Raw genomic sequence first — 18266 nt, forward strand, 5'->3', positions numbered from 1 at the left:
CTGATCGACTGACTGATCTGGATCGGACCGATCGACTGGATCGGATCGACGACTGACTGATCTGACTCGACCGATCGATCAGATCGACCGAAATTCGACTGACTGACCTGACCGATCTGGACCGATCTGGGACTGACTCCTTGACTCGACTTGGACTGGATCTGGACTGATCTGGATCGATTTGGACTGATCTGGACCTGAACGGATCAATCTGGATCGACCTGACTGACTGACTTGGACCTTGATCTTGGATCTGATTCTGGATCTGGACTGACCTGACTGGATCTGGACTCGACTCCGGACTCGATTTGACTGGATCTGACCTGACCTGGACTGGATTTTGACTGATCTGACCGGGACTTGGACCGACTCGGATCTGACCGAACCTGGATCGGATTGATCTGATCTGGATCGACTTGATCTGGATCGATCTTGTACCGATCGACCACCCGACTGGGATCTGATTCGATCTTGACTCTGACTCGAGTCTGGACCTTGATCTGGATTTGACCGACTCTGATCGACCTGGATCGGATCTGGACTGGACCTGACTGGATCTGGATCTGGACTGGATCTGGATTGGATTTGGATTGGATTTGGATTGGATTTGGATTGGATTTGGATTGGATTTGGATTGGATTTGGATTGGATTTGGATTGGATTTGGATTGGATTTGGATTGGATTTGGATTGGATTTGAATATTTTTACGAGGATAAAACACATTTATCAAAATAAGAAGTAAGCTATTTTATATGTTTTTATTTGTATATGAAAAGTTTCCAAAGATTCCAAATAAGTCAATAAGTCAAAATGTTTCCAAATAAATGTCAAAGTTTCATAAAATTTCGACAAAGTGTGGCGAAGAGAACATGTTTTAAATTGTTCACAATAATTTCACATCAACAATAGACTTGTCAAATCTATTCGTCGATTGTTGTTGAACACGGCAAAATCCTACAATTAAGTAAAGCGCTTAATTCATCAATGGTCAGAATTTTGCTTCAATTAGCATACAATCAGAATCAATGCACCAATTAGTGCTGCCTTCATAGTTGCATCCATTTCTTTAAAGAATGAGATTCCCAAATGGTGAGGCACTTCACTACATGTACATCCGATTTTTTTCTTCACAATTTCACCAACCTCTTCACCTTCAATTGATACAATCTGTAATGAAAAAAGTTTTTCAACTATCCGAACAAAAAAAATCAGTAAAAATTTATGCAGATTTGAAAAGAAAAAAAGCAATACGGTTCACCTTAAACTTCACATCCGCAAATACGTCGAACACCAACCATGGACCCTCGATTCGCAACACCCGTTCTCCGGATGAATTCATCACAATAAACCATGGCTTTCCAAAAAACCAACCTTGTTGAATGCGTGCCACAAGCTCTCCACCCGGTGCGATGATATCCATCCGTTTCAGTCGACACAGAAAACGCCATGATTTGTAGAAAAGAGGTCGCTTAAATACCATTGCTTTCCGCTGTTCATTGTCTAACAGAACCAACTTGAAGGGTCTATTGTGGCCAAAACATGTGCGAGCCCAGAATGCGGGACCTTCGGCAGCCCGGTAAACCGATTCGTTTGGGATGTTCTCAATGACGTACTGGTTGGTCAGCGGTGGTCCTTCTCCCGTTTCCAGGGATTCCTTATGACGGCGTACCAGTAAATGATCGATGTGTTTCAAGTTGTCCAAACTATCCATGGTTGATGAAATGTGAGTGCAAGGTCACTCTAAGGTCACAAATCTGGTATAAAATAATAGTTCAAAAAAATTATAACATTGCAACTTGCTTTGAATTTCAAACCATTTAGGAAAAAAGTAATATTAATATAAACCAACGATATTTCGTATTCCTGGTTTTTTGGGTAATCTAATTTGTTTTGTCACATCGTATTCACTATGAGATAATAAGTTATATGTCGAACGAGAAAATAATCAGAATATAATGAATTTCATGATCTGAAACGAGAAAACTACTTTTGAATTTTCGATTGTAATGAATTTAAGGCTAGGAGCAATAAAATAACTTACGAGTAAATTTGGAATAAATTATGAGGATCAAACTATAGAGTAGGGTGGCTCAAATTAGTATTGGAAAATTTTTGTTCAATTTTTTTGATGGGCTGCCCTCTTATCCGGTTCTATTTGATGCCCTGATGCTCTGGACAAAATTTCAGCCAAATCGGTCAACGTTTGGGCGGTGCTAAACTCGTTGTAAGTTATATGGAAAAATGTATGCAGAAACATCCAAAAACAGTAAATTGCAGCTGGACTACACAACTTACCATAAAAAACTATGATACTCATTCAGATCTTGAAGAATTTAATACAGAATGTTATGCAGAAAACCGCCGGAAGATTCGAGTTTTCCCGGCTAAGTTATTAGCATTTCTCTGCAGTGGGGTTTGAGCAAATTTCGTTTCTTTTACCTTTGAAAAGAAATAAATTCACCCCTACAACACTCCAGTAAAATGCTAATATATTTGCCTAATAAACTCTAATCTTCTCGCGGTTTTTAGCATAACATTCTGTATTTTATTTTACAAGAACTGAATGAGTATCATGGTTCTTGATCGTAAATTGTGCCGTCCAACTGCAAATCACTGGTTTTGGATGTTTCTGCATACATTTTTCCATATAAACTTCCAACGAGTTTAGCACTGCCCAAACGTTGGCCGATTTGGCTGAAATTTTGTCCAGAGCATCAGGGCATCAAATAGAACCGAATAAGAGGGCGGCCCATCAAAAAAATCGAAAAAGTGTTTTTTGAGCCACCCTACTATAGAGTTTCAAATAGAATAAAAGTCAAGATATGTGTCAAAAAATAAGAAAAACTAAAACAGCAACGTTTAAAAGAGTCTAAAGAAATAAATAAAAGCAGCAATGTTTACCTGTCGATATCCTGAATGGTTATGATGAGTGAAGTGCACGTTCATTGCAGTAGTTTGAATGTTATCTCCCATCATTGCATACCAAACAAATAGTTTGCGAGAAGTGCAATATCAGTTAATATTGTGCATTTAGACTAAAACTGTTTGTATGACGCTGATGAACTGGCAGCAAGGCCCACTTCCGACGAGATTCACACGGACAAATAAAATAAATATGCAGCACTGCACGGTGTTACCTGCCATAAAATCGAGCTTGTTTCGTCGCTGACAACGTCGCTGGCACCAAATTGAAGTTCGGAAGTCGATTTCCGCCCTTCCGAACGCTCTTCCGACAATGTTTTGGTGGCAAACTCAAATTTTGTTCTGACGTTCATGATGTCGGAAGTAAGTTCGGAAGTAAAACGTCGAAAGTCGGAATTCAATTTAGTGCTGGCGACACAATACTATATGATAATTAGCATTGCACGATATGCAATGAACGTGCGTATACTATTGGACACATAGATATTTGGTGGATTCAAACATTCCATTGAGATACTTATATACATGCTCACAGATTTATAAATAGTTTGCATAGCTGGTCAACGCCAATTATCATAGAACGGTTTCATTTAACTTACCGGTAATCGTTTTAAATAAATTTTATTGCATATAACAATTACTCCTACATGGCAATTTCATAACTGCAGTTGCAGCCATTCAACTACTATCCTATTAAAGTCATCCTATCATTATTGCTTTTGTGGGTGGCTTTAATGGCTGTTTTATTCAAATCATTTCCTCCGTCTGTGGTTGTTGGCTTGATCCTTGTAGTGGGTGCTCTAATTTCATCCACGCGAACCTCGACAACGGCAGCCCATCCATTCCATTCATGGCACATGATGCCGAAGGCGAATCAACTCGCCGTGGAAAATGAGTTGCGAACCTCGAACGCTCCTAAGGGACCTGTCAAACGTCGTTTCTTTTGCGTGTACGACAGTTAGCAGAAGCCATCATAAGCGCCAGTCATCTGCGAGTAGGAGTTTCGTTGCCAGAGTCCTGCAGGGATATTCGACACTATACGTTATTTCAACCATATCCTTATATTTTGCAGGACCCGTCGAAGAAGAGCACGCTTCAGAAACCAGTGCTCTCGGACAGTATGAAGTTGGGTGGTGGGTGAGTGTCAACTACTTGTTAGTGACATGCAACAGGCTGTCTTCATTGTCAATGCTTCGTGAAACGTGACCATCGCAATTTGGTTCGTTTCCAATGTCAATAGTCTATTTACCAGCCACTCAATTTTGGAGACGAAAATCCATTCCTTAGGGGGGAAAATGAAAAAAGTCCGTTTTCGGTGAACGAAACACCCAACGCATGCGTCCAATTTCTGTCTGCACTCATTTTTACAAGTGATACAATGAACGAGTGCCTACAATGTGTTACTTCGTGTAGGTACTTTTTCAAAATACATCACAAAATAACCGTAAAGTGGTGTTTCCCATCGAAGCTAAAATTGCTTTCTATTTTCCCATCGTATGCTCAATGCTGAACATAATTTTGAACCGAATTTTATCTTATATTTTATGCTAATAGATGCAATAGTATCATCGTCTAAGCTTCATGATTTACGAATGCAAAAAAATGTTAGACTGGCTTAGAAACGCCGCAATTAACAAAATGAGATATTTGAATTTGACGACGTGTTGTCTTCATACAAAATTCATTATTACGAGGGTAAATTTCCAATCCTTTTGAATATCCTCGAGATTCTACGGTCTACGGTCAATTACGCTTGATACGAAACCATTGTCAACCCATGGTGTCAATACAGGTTCTTAGGAGCCCTGTGCGTGATTTATGATTTAGATTTGTCCAAAAATTTGGCTAAGTTCTCCAAATAGTTCTATAGCTCAGACCAATTGATCTTCCAAGTCAAAGCCAATAGCAACCGATGGTGTCCGTATAGGCCCTTAGAGGTCATGCGAAAGATTTACGATTTACACATGTCCAAACCAGATGACCTAAGTTCTCCAAATCATTCTGGAGTTCAAACCAATTGATTTTTTAAGTCAACTGTGCTTGGTACAAAGCCAATAATAAGTAATCCATCGTGTCCATACTGACGCTCTGAGACAATGTGCATGGTTTACGATTTATGAATGTCCAAATCGAGTGTTCTAAGTTCTCCAACTGGTCTAGCAAAGACCAGCCTTTAGTTTTTGCTTCGAATACTCGATTTGGACATTCATAAATCGTAAGCCATGCACATTGTCTCAGAGCGTCATTATGGACACGATGGATTACTATTGACTTTGTACCAAGCACAGTTGACATGTTGATTTGAAAAATCTGGCCTAGCAAGGCAAAAGGGCTCAATACATAGCCATAGAGCTTGCTGACGTTTAATCATTCTTATCTTTCAAGCGCACGAGAAGGATTGGATTTATTTCCATCGGGAAACGCTTCGAAAGCATTGCCCGATAAAAACAAATCCTATTCTTTCTTTGCGCGTGCAAGAGAAAGATTATTACACGTCAGCAAGCCTTATAGCAATAACAATAGAGCCATTGAAGAAGAAGTAGTCAAAGAAGAAGAAAAAGAAGGATCTTAGGGGCCATGGCGCATAATTTACAATCAAGATATGTTAAAATTGAATGCTCTAAGTTCTCCAAATCATTCTGGAGTTCAGTTCTTGGCTTAAACATATATAAATCGTATATCATGTACATAACCTCTAAGGGCATGTATGGACCCCATGGGTTGCTATTAACTTTGTATTGAGCCCAGTTGACACCGTAGATCAAAACGGCAAAGACAAATGTGCTGTTTGAACGAGATGGCGCCACAACATTTAAAGTAAAATGAATTTCCTTGTATGGCCAAATCATATATTCACATCAACTACATTTCGCATCAATATGAAAGCTAGGTCAAAAAACAACAAATAATTTTTAGATTTCTTGTACCCACGACTTGTTTTACAGTTCTAAACAATAAAAGAGATTTCATTACTTTCAATTTTTTCAAGACTGTTCACCACCTCGTGTGTGTGGAAGGTACATTGAAACCTTACATTGATACAAACACGCAGCAACACCACCTGTCGCCTGATAATAGAAATATTAGTGCTGTCCAATGAGAGCTTGAAGTAGCTCGAAGTTTCTCCCTGTCCTGCTCATGCCCATTTGTTGATAAAAAAGAACGAGCAGGACGGGAACAACTTCGAGCTACTTCGAGCTGCTCATTGGACAGCACTATTGCAATTATACCATCAGTCGTAGTGGCTGTTGTTAAAATGTTTTGAAAGGGCCTCAAGCGGAATTTTTGCTAGAATGCAACTGACGACCTACTATTGGTCTGAGCACAAGAATGATTTGGAGAACTCAGAACATCTGGTTTGGACATTATTTTATATTATTTATTTATTTAGGCTGAAGTGGCCTATGCAGTATATAAGAATCTTCTCCATTCGGCTCGGTCCATGGCTACACGTCGCCAACCACGCAGCCTACGGAGGGTCCGCAAGTCATCTTCCACCTGATCAATCCACCTGGCCCGCTGCGCACCTCGCCTTCTTGTGCCCGTCGGATCGTTGTCGAGAACCATTCTAACCAGGTTACTGTCCGAGATTCTGGCTACGTGCCCGGCCCATCGCAGTCGTCCAATTTTCGCGATGTGAACGATGGATTTTTCTCCCAGCAGCTCATGTAACTCGTAGTTCATTCGCCTCCTCCACGTACCGTCCGCCATCTGTAGATGGTACGCAGCACTTTCCTTTCGAAAACTCCGAGTGCGCGTTGGTCCTCCACGAGCATCGTCCAGGTCTCGTGTCCGTAGAGAACTACCGGTCTAATGAGCGTTTTGTAGATAGTCAGTTTTGTACGGCAGCGAACTCTATTCGATCGGAGCATCTTGCGGAGTCCAAAGTACGTACGATTTCCAGCCACTATGCGTCTCCGAATTTCTCTGCTGGTATCATTTTCGGCAGTCACCAGTGAGCCCAAGTACACAAATTCTTCTACCACCTCGATTTCGTCACCACCGATGTAAACTCGCGGTGGGTGGCTCGCATTGTCTTCTCTTGAACCTCTTCCTATAAAGTACTTCGTCTTCGACGTGTTGATGACTAGTCCGATCCGCTTAGCTTCCCTCTTCAGGCTGATGTAGGCTTCCTCCATCTTCTCAAAGTTACGTGCCATAATATCTATGTCGTCGGCGAAACCAAATAGCTGGACGGACTTATTGAAAATTGTACCACTCGTGTTAATCCCTGCTCTTCGTATTACCCCTTCTAAAGCGATGTTGAATAGCAGACATGAAAGACCATCACCTTGCCGTTACCCTCTGCGCGTTTCGAAGGGACTCGAGAATGCCCCTGAAACTCGAACTACGCGCATCACCCGATCCATCGTCGCTTTGATCAACCTTGTCAGTTTATCCGGAAATCCGTATTCGTGCATTAACTGCCATAGCTGGTCCCGATCGATTATATCATATGCGGCTTCGAAGTCGATGAATAGATGATGTGTGGGCACGTTATATTCGCGGCATTTCTGCAGTACTTGGCGAACGGCGAACACCTGGTCCGTGGTGGAGCGTTCGCCCATAAAACCCGACTGGTACTGCCCCACGAACTCCCTTGCAATTGGTGCTAGTCGACGGCATAAAATTTGGGAGAGTACCTTGTAGGCGGCGTTCAGCAATGTGATTGCGCGGTTGTTGCTACAATCCAGCTTATCGCCCTTTTTTGTAGATGGGACACACGACACCTTCCATACACTCCTGCGGCAAAACTTCTTCCTCCCAAATCTTAGTAATGTTCCAGTACAGCGCTCTAGCCAGTGCCTCACCACCGTGTTTAAATAGCTCTCTTGGTAGTTGGTCAACCCCAAGCGCTTTGTTGTTTTTCAGCCGGCCAATCTCCTCCTGGATTTCCTGGAGATCCAGAGCCGGTAGAATTATGTCCTGCGCGCGTTCTCCCAGGTCCATCACCATACCGCCATCTTCGTCTACCACATCGCCATTCAGGTGTTCTTCGTAGTGCTGCCGCCACCTTTGGATCACCTTACGCTCGTTCGTAAGAAGGTTCCCGTTAATGTCCTTACACATATCAGGCTGTGGCACGTGGCCCTTACGTTAACGGTTTAACTTCTCATAAAACTTTCGTGTGTCATTAGCGCGGTACAGTTGTTCCGTCTCTTCACGGTCTCGATATTCCTGCTGGCGCTTTTTCCTCCGGAAAATCGAGTTTTGTCTGTTCCGCGCCCGTTTATCTCGTGCCTCGTTCGCCTTCGTGCGGTGTTGCAGCAATCTCGCCCATGCTGTATTCTTATTGTCCACTAACTGCTCACATTCTCCGTCATACCAGTCATTTCTCTGATCCGGGGACACCGTGCCAAGTGCAGCGGTTGCGGTGCTACCAATGGCGGATCGAATATCTCTCCAGCCATCTTTAAGAGACGCTACGCCTAGCTGCTCTTCCGTTGGGAGTGCAACTTATAGCTGCTGCGCGTATCCTTGGGCTAGTCTACCCGCTAGTAGCCGCCCAATGTTAAGACACGGCATTCGACTTCGACCGTGGAGAGTTTTGAGCGCAGGTATACTGCAACGAGGTAGTGGTCGGATTCAATATTCGCGCTCGTCGCAACCGTCGATTAGAACGTGGTCGATTTGGTTTTCCGTTTCTTGGTTAGGCGATCTCCATGTGGCCTTGTGGATATTTTTGCGGGGAAAGAAGGTGCTTCGGACTACCATTCCGCGAAAGGCTGCGAAGTTTATGTATCGTTGGCCGATATCATTTGATACGGTGTGCAGACTATCCGGTACGATGACCGGTCTATACATTTCCTGCCTTCCTAGCTGAGCGTTCATGTCGTCGATGACGATTTTGATGTCCCGTAGTGGGCATCCATCGTATGTCTGCTCCAGCTGTGCGTAGAACGCTACTTTCTCGTCGTCGGGTCTCCCTTCGTGTGAGCAGTGCACAGTGATGATGATATAGTTGAAGAAACGGAATTTTATCCTCAGCTTGCACACCCTTGCGTTGATTGGCTGCCACCCAATCACACGTTGACGCATCTTACCCAGCACTATGAAGCCGGTTTCCAGCACGTTGGTGGTGCAACAGTTTTGGTAGAAGGCTCGATGCCCGCTTTTTCAATCTCCTGCAGCGCCACGACGTCGAAGTAGCGGGGATGTAATTCATCGTAGATTATCCTGTTGCATCGTGCGAAACCTAGCGACTTGCAGTTCCATGTTCCAAGCTTCCAATCGTGATCCTTTATTCGTCGGATTATATCGAGACGTATTATCTTTTATATTGCTCGTAATTATTGGTTTTCCATGCGGCTTATTGGGCCTGCGCAAACCTCCTGTCTCGTGGGAGGGCCGTCGTGTCAGGTCTTCGGGATTTTTTTGGATGACCAAGAACTCATGCTTTGAACACAATCTATTCTATGAGTCACACAGAGCATGTACCGTATTTGAAACAGGCGGACAGATCTTTGGTTACGCGTGTAGATCCAAAGGCCTTGCTTCGGGATTTTTTTGATGACCAAGAACTTAGGCTTTGGACACAATCTATTCTATGAGTCACATAGAGCATGTACCATATTTGAAACAGGCTATATAGATCTATAGGCCTTATTTCAGTCCCCAAACAGGTTTACATCGTTTTTTAAATAACGCGGTTTTCTTACGTCGGTACCGCGTAAAAATAACCGGGTAAAAAACTTCAGTGTGCAGGCAATGTATTTGCGACTTTTTGGACTACCAAATAACACAAAGTTTGCATAAATTGCGTTGAAAAGTGTGTTTTTGAAACCAGTTGAACTTGCCAGCAGTGTTTAATGGAAATCGCGAGGGAATCGTGTGAATCTGCTCTCCCAACTATTTACTGTGTTTTCATGCTGTGCAATTAATTGAATTTTACTTAAGCCTTTTCTTCATGAAAGCATGGAAAATCTTGATTTCGTTGAAAAAAATTATAGCGTAAAGTACGTTATTAGAATAATAAACAGTTAACGTCTTCCGGAGACGATCCAGCCTAGGGCTGAAAGTCTCCTTAATAAAGACACAAAAAAAACTTCTTTTAACTCTTTTTAACTTCTTTTCTGGAGTTAATAATTCAGCAATTTTTCAGTTGAATTTTTCTCAATCCTAATTTATTTTGAAGATATAAAGCATTCTGGTTACGGAGCATTAAATGATAACATTAGGGGTATTCACTTAACAGCGTTAACAGCTGCGAATCTGATTATTGAAATCAGTGGCGTATGTGTATACTGATTGAAATGCTTCATACACAATCACAAGGGACATTTTTCAAATCGCCTATGAAACATGTCTATAAACAGATACACAGCAACATATGCCGTTTAGCGAATACCTCTATTATGTTTATATGAATTTCACAATTATAAGCATGCTTGGATTTGCGAAAAATTACACGTAGGTATGTCATTTTTAGAACCTGTAGCAACAACCTCGTAATGTGTTTACTGTTGGCCCACATAACATTTAAGAGATGATAAATTTCAATAATCATGATAATAAAAGGATTTATGCTTAATAAATAGGGGCCCTCCTTAGCCGTGCGGTAAGACGTGCGGCTACAAAGCAAGACCATGCTGAGGGTGGCTGGGTTCGATTCCCGGTGCCGGTCTAGGCAATTTTCGGATTGGATATTGTCTCGACTTCCCTGGGCATAAAAGTATCATCGTGCTAGCCTCATGATATACGAATGCAAAAATGGTAACCTGGCCTAGAAACCTCGCAGTTAATAACTGTGGAAGTACTTAATGAACACTAAGTTGCGAGGCGGCTCTGTCCCAGTGTGGGAATGTAATGCCAATAAGAAGAATAAGAAGATGCTTAATAAATGGTGCTTCAACATCAAATTATGTTAAATTGACAAGTTCCCCGGGTACAACGAACAAATAGTCACGATGAAAAGATTTTCCTATTATATAATGCTCATCAATGATCCACATGTAGTGTATTTTCTGAAAACCTTTGCGGGCCGCAGGAAAAGGCTTTCAGCATGATCACTGTTCTAGCCACATCGCGATGCATCGGTTTGTGGATAAAAATATAATAAATCGATATTCATACCGGGCTTCTCTAGGCATAAAAAATACTAGCCCTAATCGTCCATAAACCACGTAGATGAGAAGTGAGTAGTGAGAAGTAAAAAAAGAAGGGAGAAGAGAGAAGGGAGAAGAGCGATTTTAGAAGAGAAAAGTGAGAAGAAAGAATAGAGAGAAAGGGAAAAAGTAAAGAAGGAAGAAGAAAGAAAAAGGAAGAAAAAAAGACAGGAATAAGCAAGGAAGAGAAAAGATGGAATAAAAAGGAAGATGAAAGAGGGAAAAAATAGAAATAACAAGGAAGTAGTAAGTAGGTATAAGACTCAATTATTTGGGCCTCGGAACTGCTCAGTGCCGGAAGGGTATTGACCTAAACCCCAAGCTACTGGTTTAGCCACAGCAGCTTAGCGGGGCAGGCAAAGAAGTCCTCTTTTATCTTAGGGTCTCCAGGCCAAATGCGGTCAGAGATTTTGGCAAATGAATGCGGTTGACGAGTGTCCTTCTAATGCTGGCGACAAAGGTAGCCAACGAGTATAACGGTCAATGACTACAACCGTTGGCGGCAGACAAATGTATTGCCATCATTGCTTTGTAAAATCATGAGGTATGAGGTGTCACACGGCCTGTTTTGACCTAAATTAGCAAATGGCCAATTTTTCCAGGGACAATTGACCCCAACGGATTAGGGATTAATCCTTAAACTTTCTTCTTCTTCAATAAACGTACATTCCAACTGGAATTTAGCCTGCTTTTCGATTTAGTGTTCCAGTAGCATTTAAACAGTAATTAAATGAAAGTTTTTCTATGCCCGGCATTGCATGAATATGTTTCTTGTGTGGTAAGTACAATGATACACTATGCCCTTACCCCAATATCTATTTACACTCAATACAAATTACATTTCTATTGTCGAGTTATGTACAATTTCATAGGGTTCTTCCAATTTACCGAACCGTTAATATTCCACAGGATCTATCCGGATGTAATGCAAGTTGTTGCGATGGGAGTCATGAAATGTGGTTTTGCTGCAGTTTTAATTTTTTAAAGCCCTTAAAAACAGACATCAGGGACGGAAAGGTCAAAGGTTAGGCTGTCATTCAATATGAAATTTTAGAGGTGAAATATTTTTAGTTTACTAAAGAATTTTATTGGTAATATGTTTATTAGAAATATTATTGCAATCTTCAATAATGTACCTATTCCTTTAAAAAAATCTACTTGTCACCCTACTCCAAAAACGTTTGTAACCACTCAACGTGATTTCTAACCTCCTGCAAAGCACCAGCATTGCCGAACTGACAAGCGAACTTCTGTCCGAAGCTTGTCAATCCCAGCAAGGTATACTGCTTGTATCCCTCTCGCTTGAACACCAACGGACTTCCCACATCACTGACACAATTCGGTTCTTCTTCATCTCGCTGGGCGCAGAATCTTCCGGTTTCCGGAGTAACAAATTCAAATTCCTGCTGGCACTGCTCGTAGCTGAGCACACGCAATGTCGTAAATTCGAGATAATCGGCCGCGTTGGTGGTTTGGTAGTTCAACAGTCCATATCCGCTGGTGTATACCTCATCATGGACGTATTGTTCATCGGCCGTTGGTAGGGCTACCGGTTTGATCCACGGAGGCAAACGAACGTCCTCATCGGTAAACCTAATGATAGCCACATCATTTTCAAACGTATCGCTGTTGTATCCTTCCTTGACGAAATGCTCCAAGGCAGTAAACGTGTAACGGAACTTATTACTTGAAGAATCAGCCAATAGGCACTGGGCGCCAAGAGTTACTTCCACTTTGCTGGATCCTTCCACACACTGCGCAACAGTGACGACATGTTTTCGGCTCACCAAGGCTCCACTGCAGTAGCGCTTACCCTCGGAGAAGGTGGACACTACCAATACGTGATGCGGAAATTGGCCGTTGCGCGTCTGCTCACCATTGGCAGTTACATTGGTATTGCCAGTGGACTTGCATTCGTAGCAAGCAACCGAGGCCACAAGACCGAAAATTAAAAACGCGTCCAAAATCTGCATTCTGATTACTAGTCTAGAGGGGCTTGAAGAGATGACTGATGAGGTTACAGTTAAGCATGGTGATTTTATAGTTTGAAATGGTACTTGAGAACAAACTGGAAGCAAATTAAACCACTTCAAAATTAATCTCCAGCAATAGCAACTAAGTAGGCTCTTCAATATATCTAGTTAGCCGACACAAAATCGCGAAAGCTAATTGATGGCGTTTTGTCGTCAAGGGTTAATTACATTTTTGATGTCATATGCGTATGATTGTGGTTCATAATTCGACACAAATATTTATTTACAAACATACTTAGGCTTCTCGCGCACCCCAAGCAGTGCAAATGTTCGGCTTAACGTATTGCCAGGTTAGATTTTAATCGACTTCTTTTATTTCGCTGTGGGGACTCGCCTTCATACTCTGGATCTGCCTCTGCTGCGATGTCCTGCTGGGTTCCAATCTAACGCTTGTTATGAGAATTCGTTTCCGCCCCAACATAATACTGTTCGAACGATTCATGTACATTTACATTAAATATCATGCACATAATTGGAGCATGATAAACGATAGAAATCTACATTTCATTTTATTTTTACATCACTTATCATCTCAAATTTATGTGTTGTTTTAAATTTACATGTTCTTTTTTATGCTATATATAAAAAAAGGTTAACATGAGAATCGAACTCATGTCCGCAGAGTGATAGCCCGTTCTGATACCACTCTACCGTCTTCACTTCTTGAAACCAACGTTGCCCAAAGAGTAACAGGTTCTGAGTTATAGCGATTCAAACATACAGTATCGAACTCGTCGTGATCGGGTTCTGGCTAGGTAATGTAAATTTACATGCTCTGAGTAAACGCATGCGCATCGTCAAGGGGAAATATCTGACTGGATGATGTTCAATAATTTGAAGTTTTTCCATCGATTCAATTATATCCCTGATGAAGTACACCGATGAAGTGCAGCATCATGGATGCTGCTTTGTAGTCGTAATGAAAAAAAAACGGAGGTTTCCCGCTGCATTTGCAGCTGCTTTGATTGAATTGTTTGTTTTGTTTACATTCCACCGAGATCGTCGCAAGCGTGGCCATCTTTTGTTTCAGTTCACATAATATCATGTAAACTAAAGAGGCTGCACTCATAACAAAGAGACGCAGTGTCAAAATTGGAACATCGCATTTGCTGTCAAATCGGTTGTTCCAATCGAGCACAAGGTTGTTAAAGGTAGGAGTATTGCGTCTCTTTGTTTTTAATCCAGGCTCGTTAATGTAAACTAAAGAGGCTGCACTCATAACAAAGAGATGAAGTGTCAAAATTGGAACAGCGCATTTGCTGTCAAATCAGTTGTTCCAATTAGGCTATCCATGAGGACATTCAGCGATGGGACTGACAATCGAAATCAAAACAAAGTGTACATGCAGTTGAAGGCCACTCACTTCTGGTGTAAACCGTGCTTAACAATTTCCTTTGGATTGTTCTGTCAGTCCGGTCAGAATCTGTCAAAAAATCAGGGTAAACAAAAATTGTCAGCTGACCGCAGCTGTCTCATGGATTGCCTTATCGAGCCCAAGGTTGTTAAAGGCAGCCCGGTGGCATCCCTATCTCACACAAAAGGTTTGTTTTGCAGCCAACATTGCGCGACCGTATCCCACTGACAGTTCTGTATCCTAAGGAGAATTAAATGTGATGTTTGTAAACAAAACACATACCAACATTAATTTTACACTGAGATGTTGGCTACAGAAACATGGCGTCGTGCCAGGTGGCTGGTTAAAGGTAGGAGTATTGCGTCTCTTTGTTTTTAATCCAGGCTCGTTAATGTAAACTTAATGGTTAATGAATGAATTTTCAAGGTGAATAAAGTATTGTTTTCAATAGAGTGTAGTAATAATGGTAAGGTGATGTATGTATTCATGCTCTGTTTATGTGCATGATTTTCAGCGCATAATTACATTGAGATAACGATTACATGATCTGCATTTACATTAGCTTTGTTGATTACAGTACTAGTAAAAGTCTAATTTTTTTGCTGTGAAGGTATGGCTGACGCAACCCCACTTTTGCTGCAGAATGCCAATAGCTATCGGTCGCTGGTGACACCGTTAGAGATCCATTTATGGGGCCACCAGGTTCAAAATGTGTTCTCCGCTAACTCACACCACGTTTCACTAGCATATATAGCAGCACCAATTTCACGTTGAAATACAAATTAGGACTCCTGTGCGTTAACTATAAACTTCTTTTTTATCAAATGTTTCTTCACTAAGGTACCCCTTGCATTGACTATCCGTGCATCTGTGTCGATCCTGATACTGCCGTCTGACGCCATTTAGTTAGCAGTTATTGACAGCTTTGCACATTTTCCACGAATTGCCCATCTACTGTAAAGCTGTGAAGGGTATAGCCAAATCCAAAGATTTGGATTTATTGACGTTGATGACTAATCCTGGCAAAGAGGGGTGTTCGGTAAGGTTGTTGGGCTTCCTCTGTCATCAATTTTGTTAACCAATGGATCTATCAATGGCTGGTTTCTACCCACCGCTGCTGGAATCCAGGCACTAAAGTATATGCGCTAATACCAGCATAAAGTTAACCGCTAGAAATTTGTATGGCGATAGACATTCATTTAAATAAGGTACTAAGTTTACATCTCAATTTGACTCCATCCTCGGTTAAACCCCTGCGTTCGACAAATCATTTTGAACCTGCTCCGCTCACCTAGCTCACCCCCGCCTTCTTGTATCTGCCGGATCGAAAGCAAACACCATGCAGGTTTGCTGACCGGCATTCTTGCAACATCCCCTGCCTATCGTATCCTTCACCCACGCCGTTTCACGGTGCCCCGATAGTCCGTTATTCTTCTTCTTCTTATTGACATTACATCCCCACAGTGGGACAGAGCCGCCTCGCAGCTTAGTGTTCATTAAGCACTTCCACAGTTATTAACTGCGAGGTTTCTAAGCCAAGTTACCATTTTTGCATTCGTATAGCATGAGGCTAACACGATGATACTTTTATGCCCAGGGAAGTCGAGACAATTTCCAACCCGAAAACTGCCTAGACCGGCCCCGGGAATCGAACCCAGCCACCCTCAGCATGGTCTTGCTTTGTAGCCGCGCGTTTTACCGCACGGCTAAGGAGGGCCGTTATTATAAATTTAATAAACATCTCCCTAAAAATCAAGGGTTTAGGGTCATTTGGCCGAATGCCGTTTGGCCGAATGTCGTTTGGCCGAATGCCATTTGGCCGAAAGGGTAATTTGGCCGAATAGTTGAAATACGTTTCCTTACGCAGGAAGAAGGAAGAAGGAAGAAAGAAGAAGGAAGAAGGAAAAAGGAAGAAAGAAGAAGGAAAAATGAAGAAAAAAGAAGGAAGAAAGAAGATGGAAGAAGGAAGAAGGAAGAAAGGAAGAAGAGGAAAGGAAGAAAAAAGAAGGAAGAAGGAAGAAAGAAGAAGGAAAAAAGAAGAAAGAAGAAGGAAAAATGAAGAAGGAAGAAAGAAGATGGAAGAAGGAAGAAGGAAGAAAGAAGAAGAAAGGAGGAAGAAGGAAGAAGGAAAAAAGAAAGAAGGAAGAAGGAAAAAGAAAGAAAAAACAAGAAGAAAGGAAGAAAGAAGAAAAAAGCAGGAAGAAGGAAGGAGGAAGAAGGAAGAAGAAAGAAGGAAGAAAGAAGAAGGAGGAAGGAAGAAAGAAGAAGAAAGAAAGAAGAAGAAAGAAAGAAGAAGAAAAAAAGAAGAAGGAAGAAGGAAGAAGAAAAAAGGAAGAAGGAAGAAGAAGGAAAGAAGAAGAAAGAAGGAAGAAGGAAGCAGGAACAAGGAAGAAGGAAGAAAGCAGAAGGAGGAAGAAGGAAGGAAGAAAGGAGAAGAAAGAAAGAAGAAGGAAGAAGAAAGGAGGAAGAAGGAAGAAGGAAGAAGGAAGAAGGAAGAAGAAAGAAGGAAGAAGGAAAAAGGAAGAAAGAGGAAGGAAGAAAGAAGAAGGAAGAAGCAGGAAGGAAGAAGGAAGAAGGAGGGAGGAAGAAGGAAGAAAGAAGAAGCAAGAAGGAAGAAGGGAGAAGGAAGAAGGAAGAAGAAAGAAAAAAGAAGGAAGCAGGAAGAAGGAAGAAGGAAAAATGAAAAAGGAAGAAGGAAGAAGAAAGAAAGAAGAAGGACGAAGGAAGAAGAAAGAAGGAAGAAGGAGGAAGGAAGAAGGAAAAAGAAGGAAGAATGGAGAAAGAAGAATAAAGAAGAATAAAGAAGAATAAAGAAGAAAGAAGAAAGAAGAAAGAAGGAAGAAGAAAGAATAAGGAAGAAAGAAGAAAGAAAAAGAAGAAAGAAGGAACAAGGAAGAGGAAAGTTGAAAGAAGAAAGAAGAAAAAAGAAAGAAGAAAGAAGGAGGAAGAAAGAAGGAAAAAGAAAAAAAGAAGAAAAAAGAAAGAAGGAAGAAGGAACAAAAACGAAGGAAGAAGTAATAAGAAAGACAGAAGAAGGGAGAAGGAAGAAGGAGAAGGAAGGAATAAAGAAGAAGAAGGGATGATGAAGAAGGAAGAACGAAAAAAGAAAAAGGAAGAATGAATAAAGAAGGAAGAAAGAAAAAAAGAAATAAAGAAGAATGAAGAAGGAAGAAGAAAGGAGGAAGTAGGAAGGAAGAAAAGGAATGAGGAAGGAAGAAGGAAGAAGGGAGAAGATAGAAGGAAGAAAGAAGAAGGAAGAAGGGAGGAGGAAGAAAGAAGAAGGGAGGAGGAGAAAAGAAGAAAGATGGAGGAAGAAAGAAGAAGGAAGAGGGGAGGATGGAAAAAAGAAGAGGGATAAGGAGGTAGGAAGAAGGAAGAAAGAAGAAGAAAGAAGAAGAAAATAGGAAGAAGGACCACTCGTAAACTGAGGTCAATTTTTTTAACTATTCGGCCAAACGGCATTCGGCCAAACGGCATTCGGCCAAACGGCATTCGGCCAAATGGCCTGACACCAAATCAAGTATAGGGCTCGATTCATATGGTAATTCTGCACCTCTGAACCAATTTATTAAAACAAAAATCTCTATTTCATGATCATATTCTATCTATCTCTAATGAAAAAAAAATACAACATTCCTTCAAAGATTCCGATGGTAATTCTCCAAGCATTACTATGAGGGGATCCCCCATCCTCCAGGAATCCCAACTGGAATATTTCAGGAATTTGAACATTCCTGATTCCGACGGCAATGTTGCAGAGATTCAAATGAAAATCTTCTTCCTAAAATTCCTATTGGAATCCTCCAGGAATTCCGACGGGAACGTTCCAGGGATTTTGTAAGCAATGTACC

At 41.5% G+C, this 18266-nt stretch overlaps 2 protein-coding genes across 2 annotated transcripts; both read right to left on the bottom strand.

Moving 5' to 3' along the window:
• Positions 1-819: 819 nt before the first annotated feature.
• On the bottom strand, positions 820-2129 carry LOC134203512 (phospholipid scramblase 2-like). Its single transcript, XM_062678371.1, has 3 exons — positions 1260-2129; positions 1016-1168; positions 820-955 (listed from the first exon to the last, which is right to left on the bottom strand). The coding sequence occupies exons 1-3, from the start codon at positions 1710-1712 to the stop codon at positions 896-898; spliced, it is 666 nt and encodes a 221-aa protein (XP_062534355.1). The 5' UTR covers positions 1713-2129; the 3' UTR covers positions 820-895.
• A 9970-nt stretch (positions 2130-12099) lies between these two features.
• LOC134203511 (brachyurin-like) lies at positions 12100-13024 on the bottom strand. The gene has a single exon (XM_062678369.1). It carries the CDS (start codon positions 12999-13001, stop codon positions 12195-12197), a length of 807 nt encoding a protein of 268 aa, XP_062534353.1. The 5' UTR covers positions 13002-13024; the 3' UTR covers positions 12100-12194.
• Between the last annotated feature and the right edge of the window lie 5242 nt (positions 13025-18266).

The sequence above is a fragment of the Armigeres subalbatus genome, unplaced genomic scaffold (genome assembly GCF_024139115.2).
Source record: "Armigeres subalbatus isolate Guangzhou_Male unplaced genomic scaffold, GZ_Asu_2 Contig1901, whole genome shotgun sequence".
NCBI classification, from domain to species: domain Eukaryota; kingdom Metazoa; phylum Arthropoda; class Insecta; order Diptera; family Culicidae; genus Armigeres; species Armigeres subalbatus.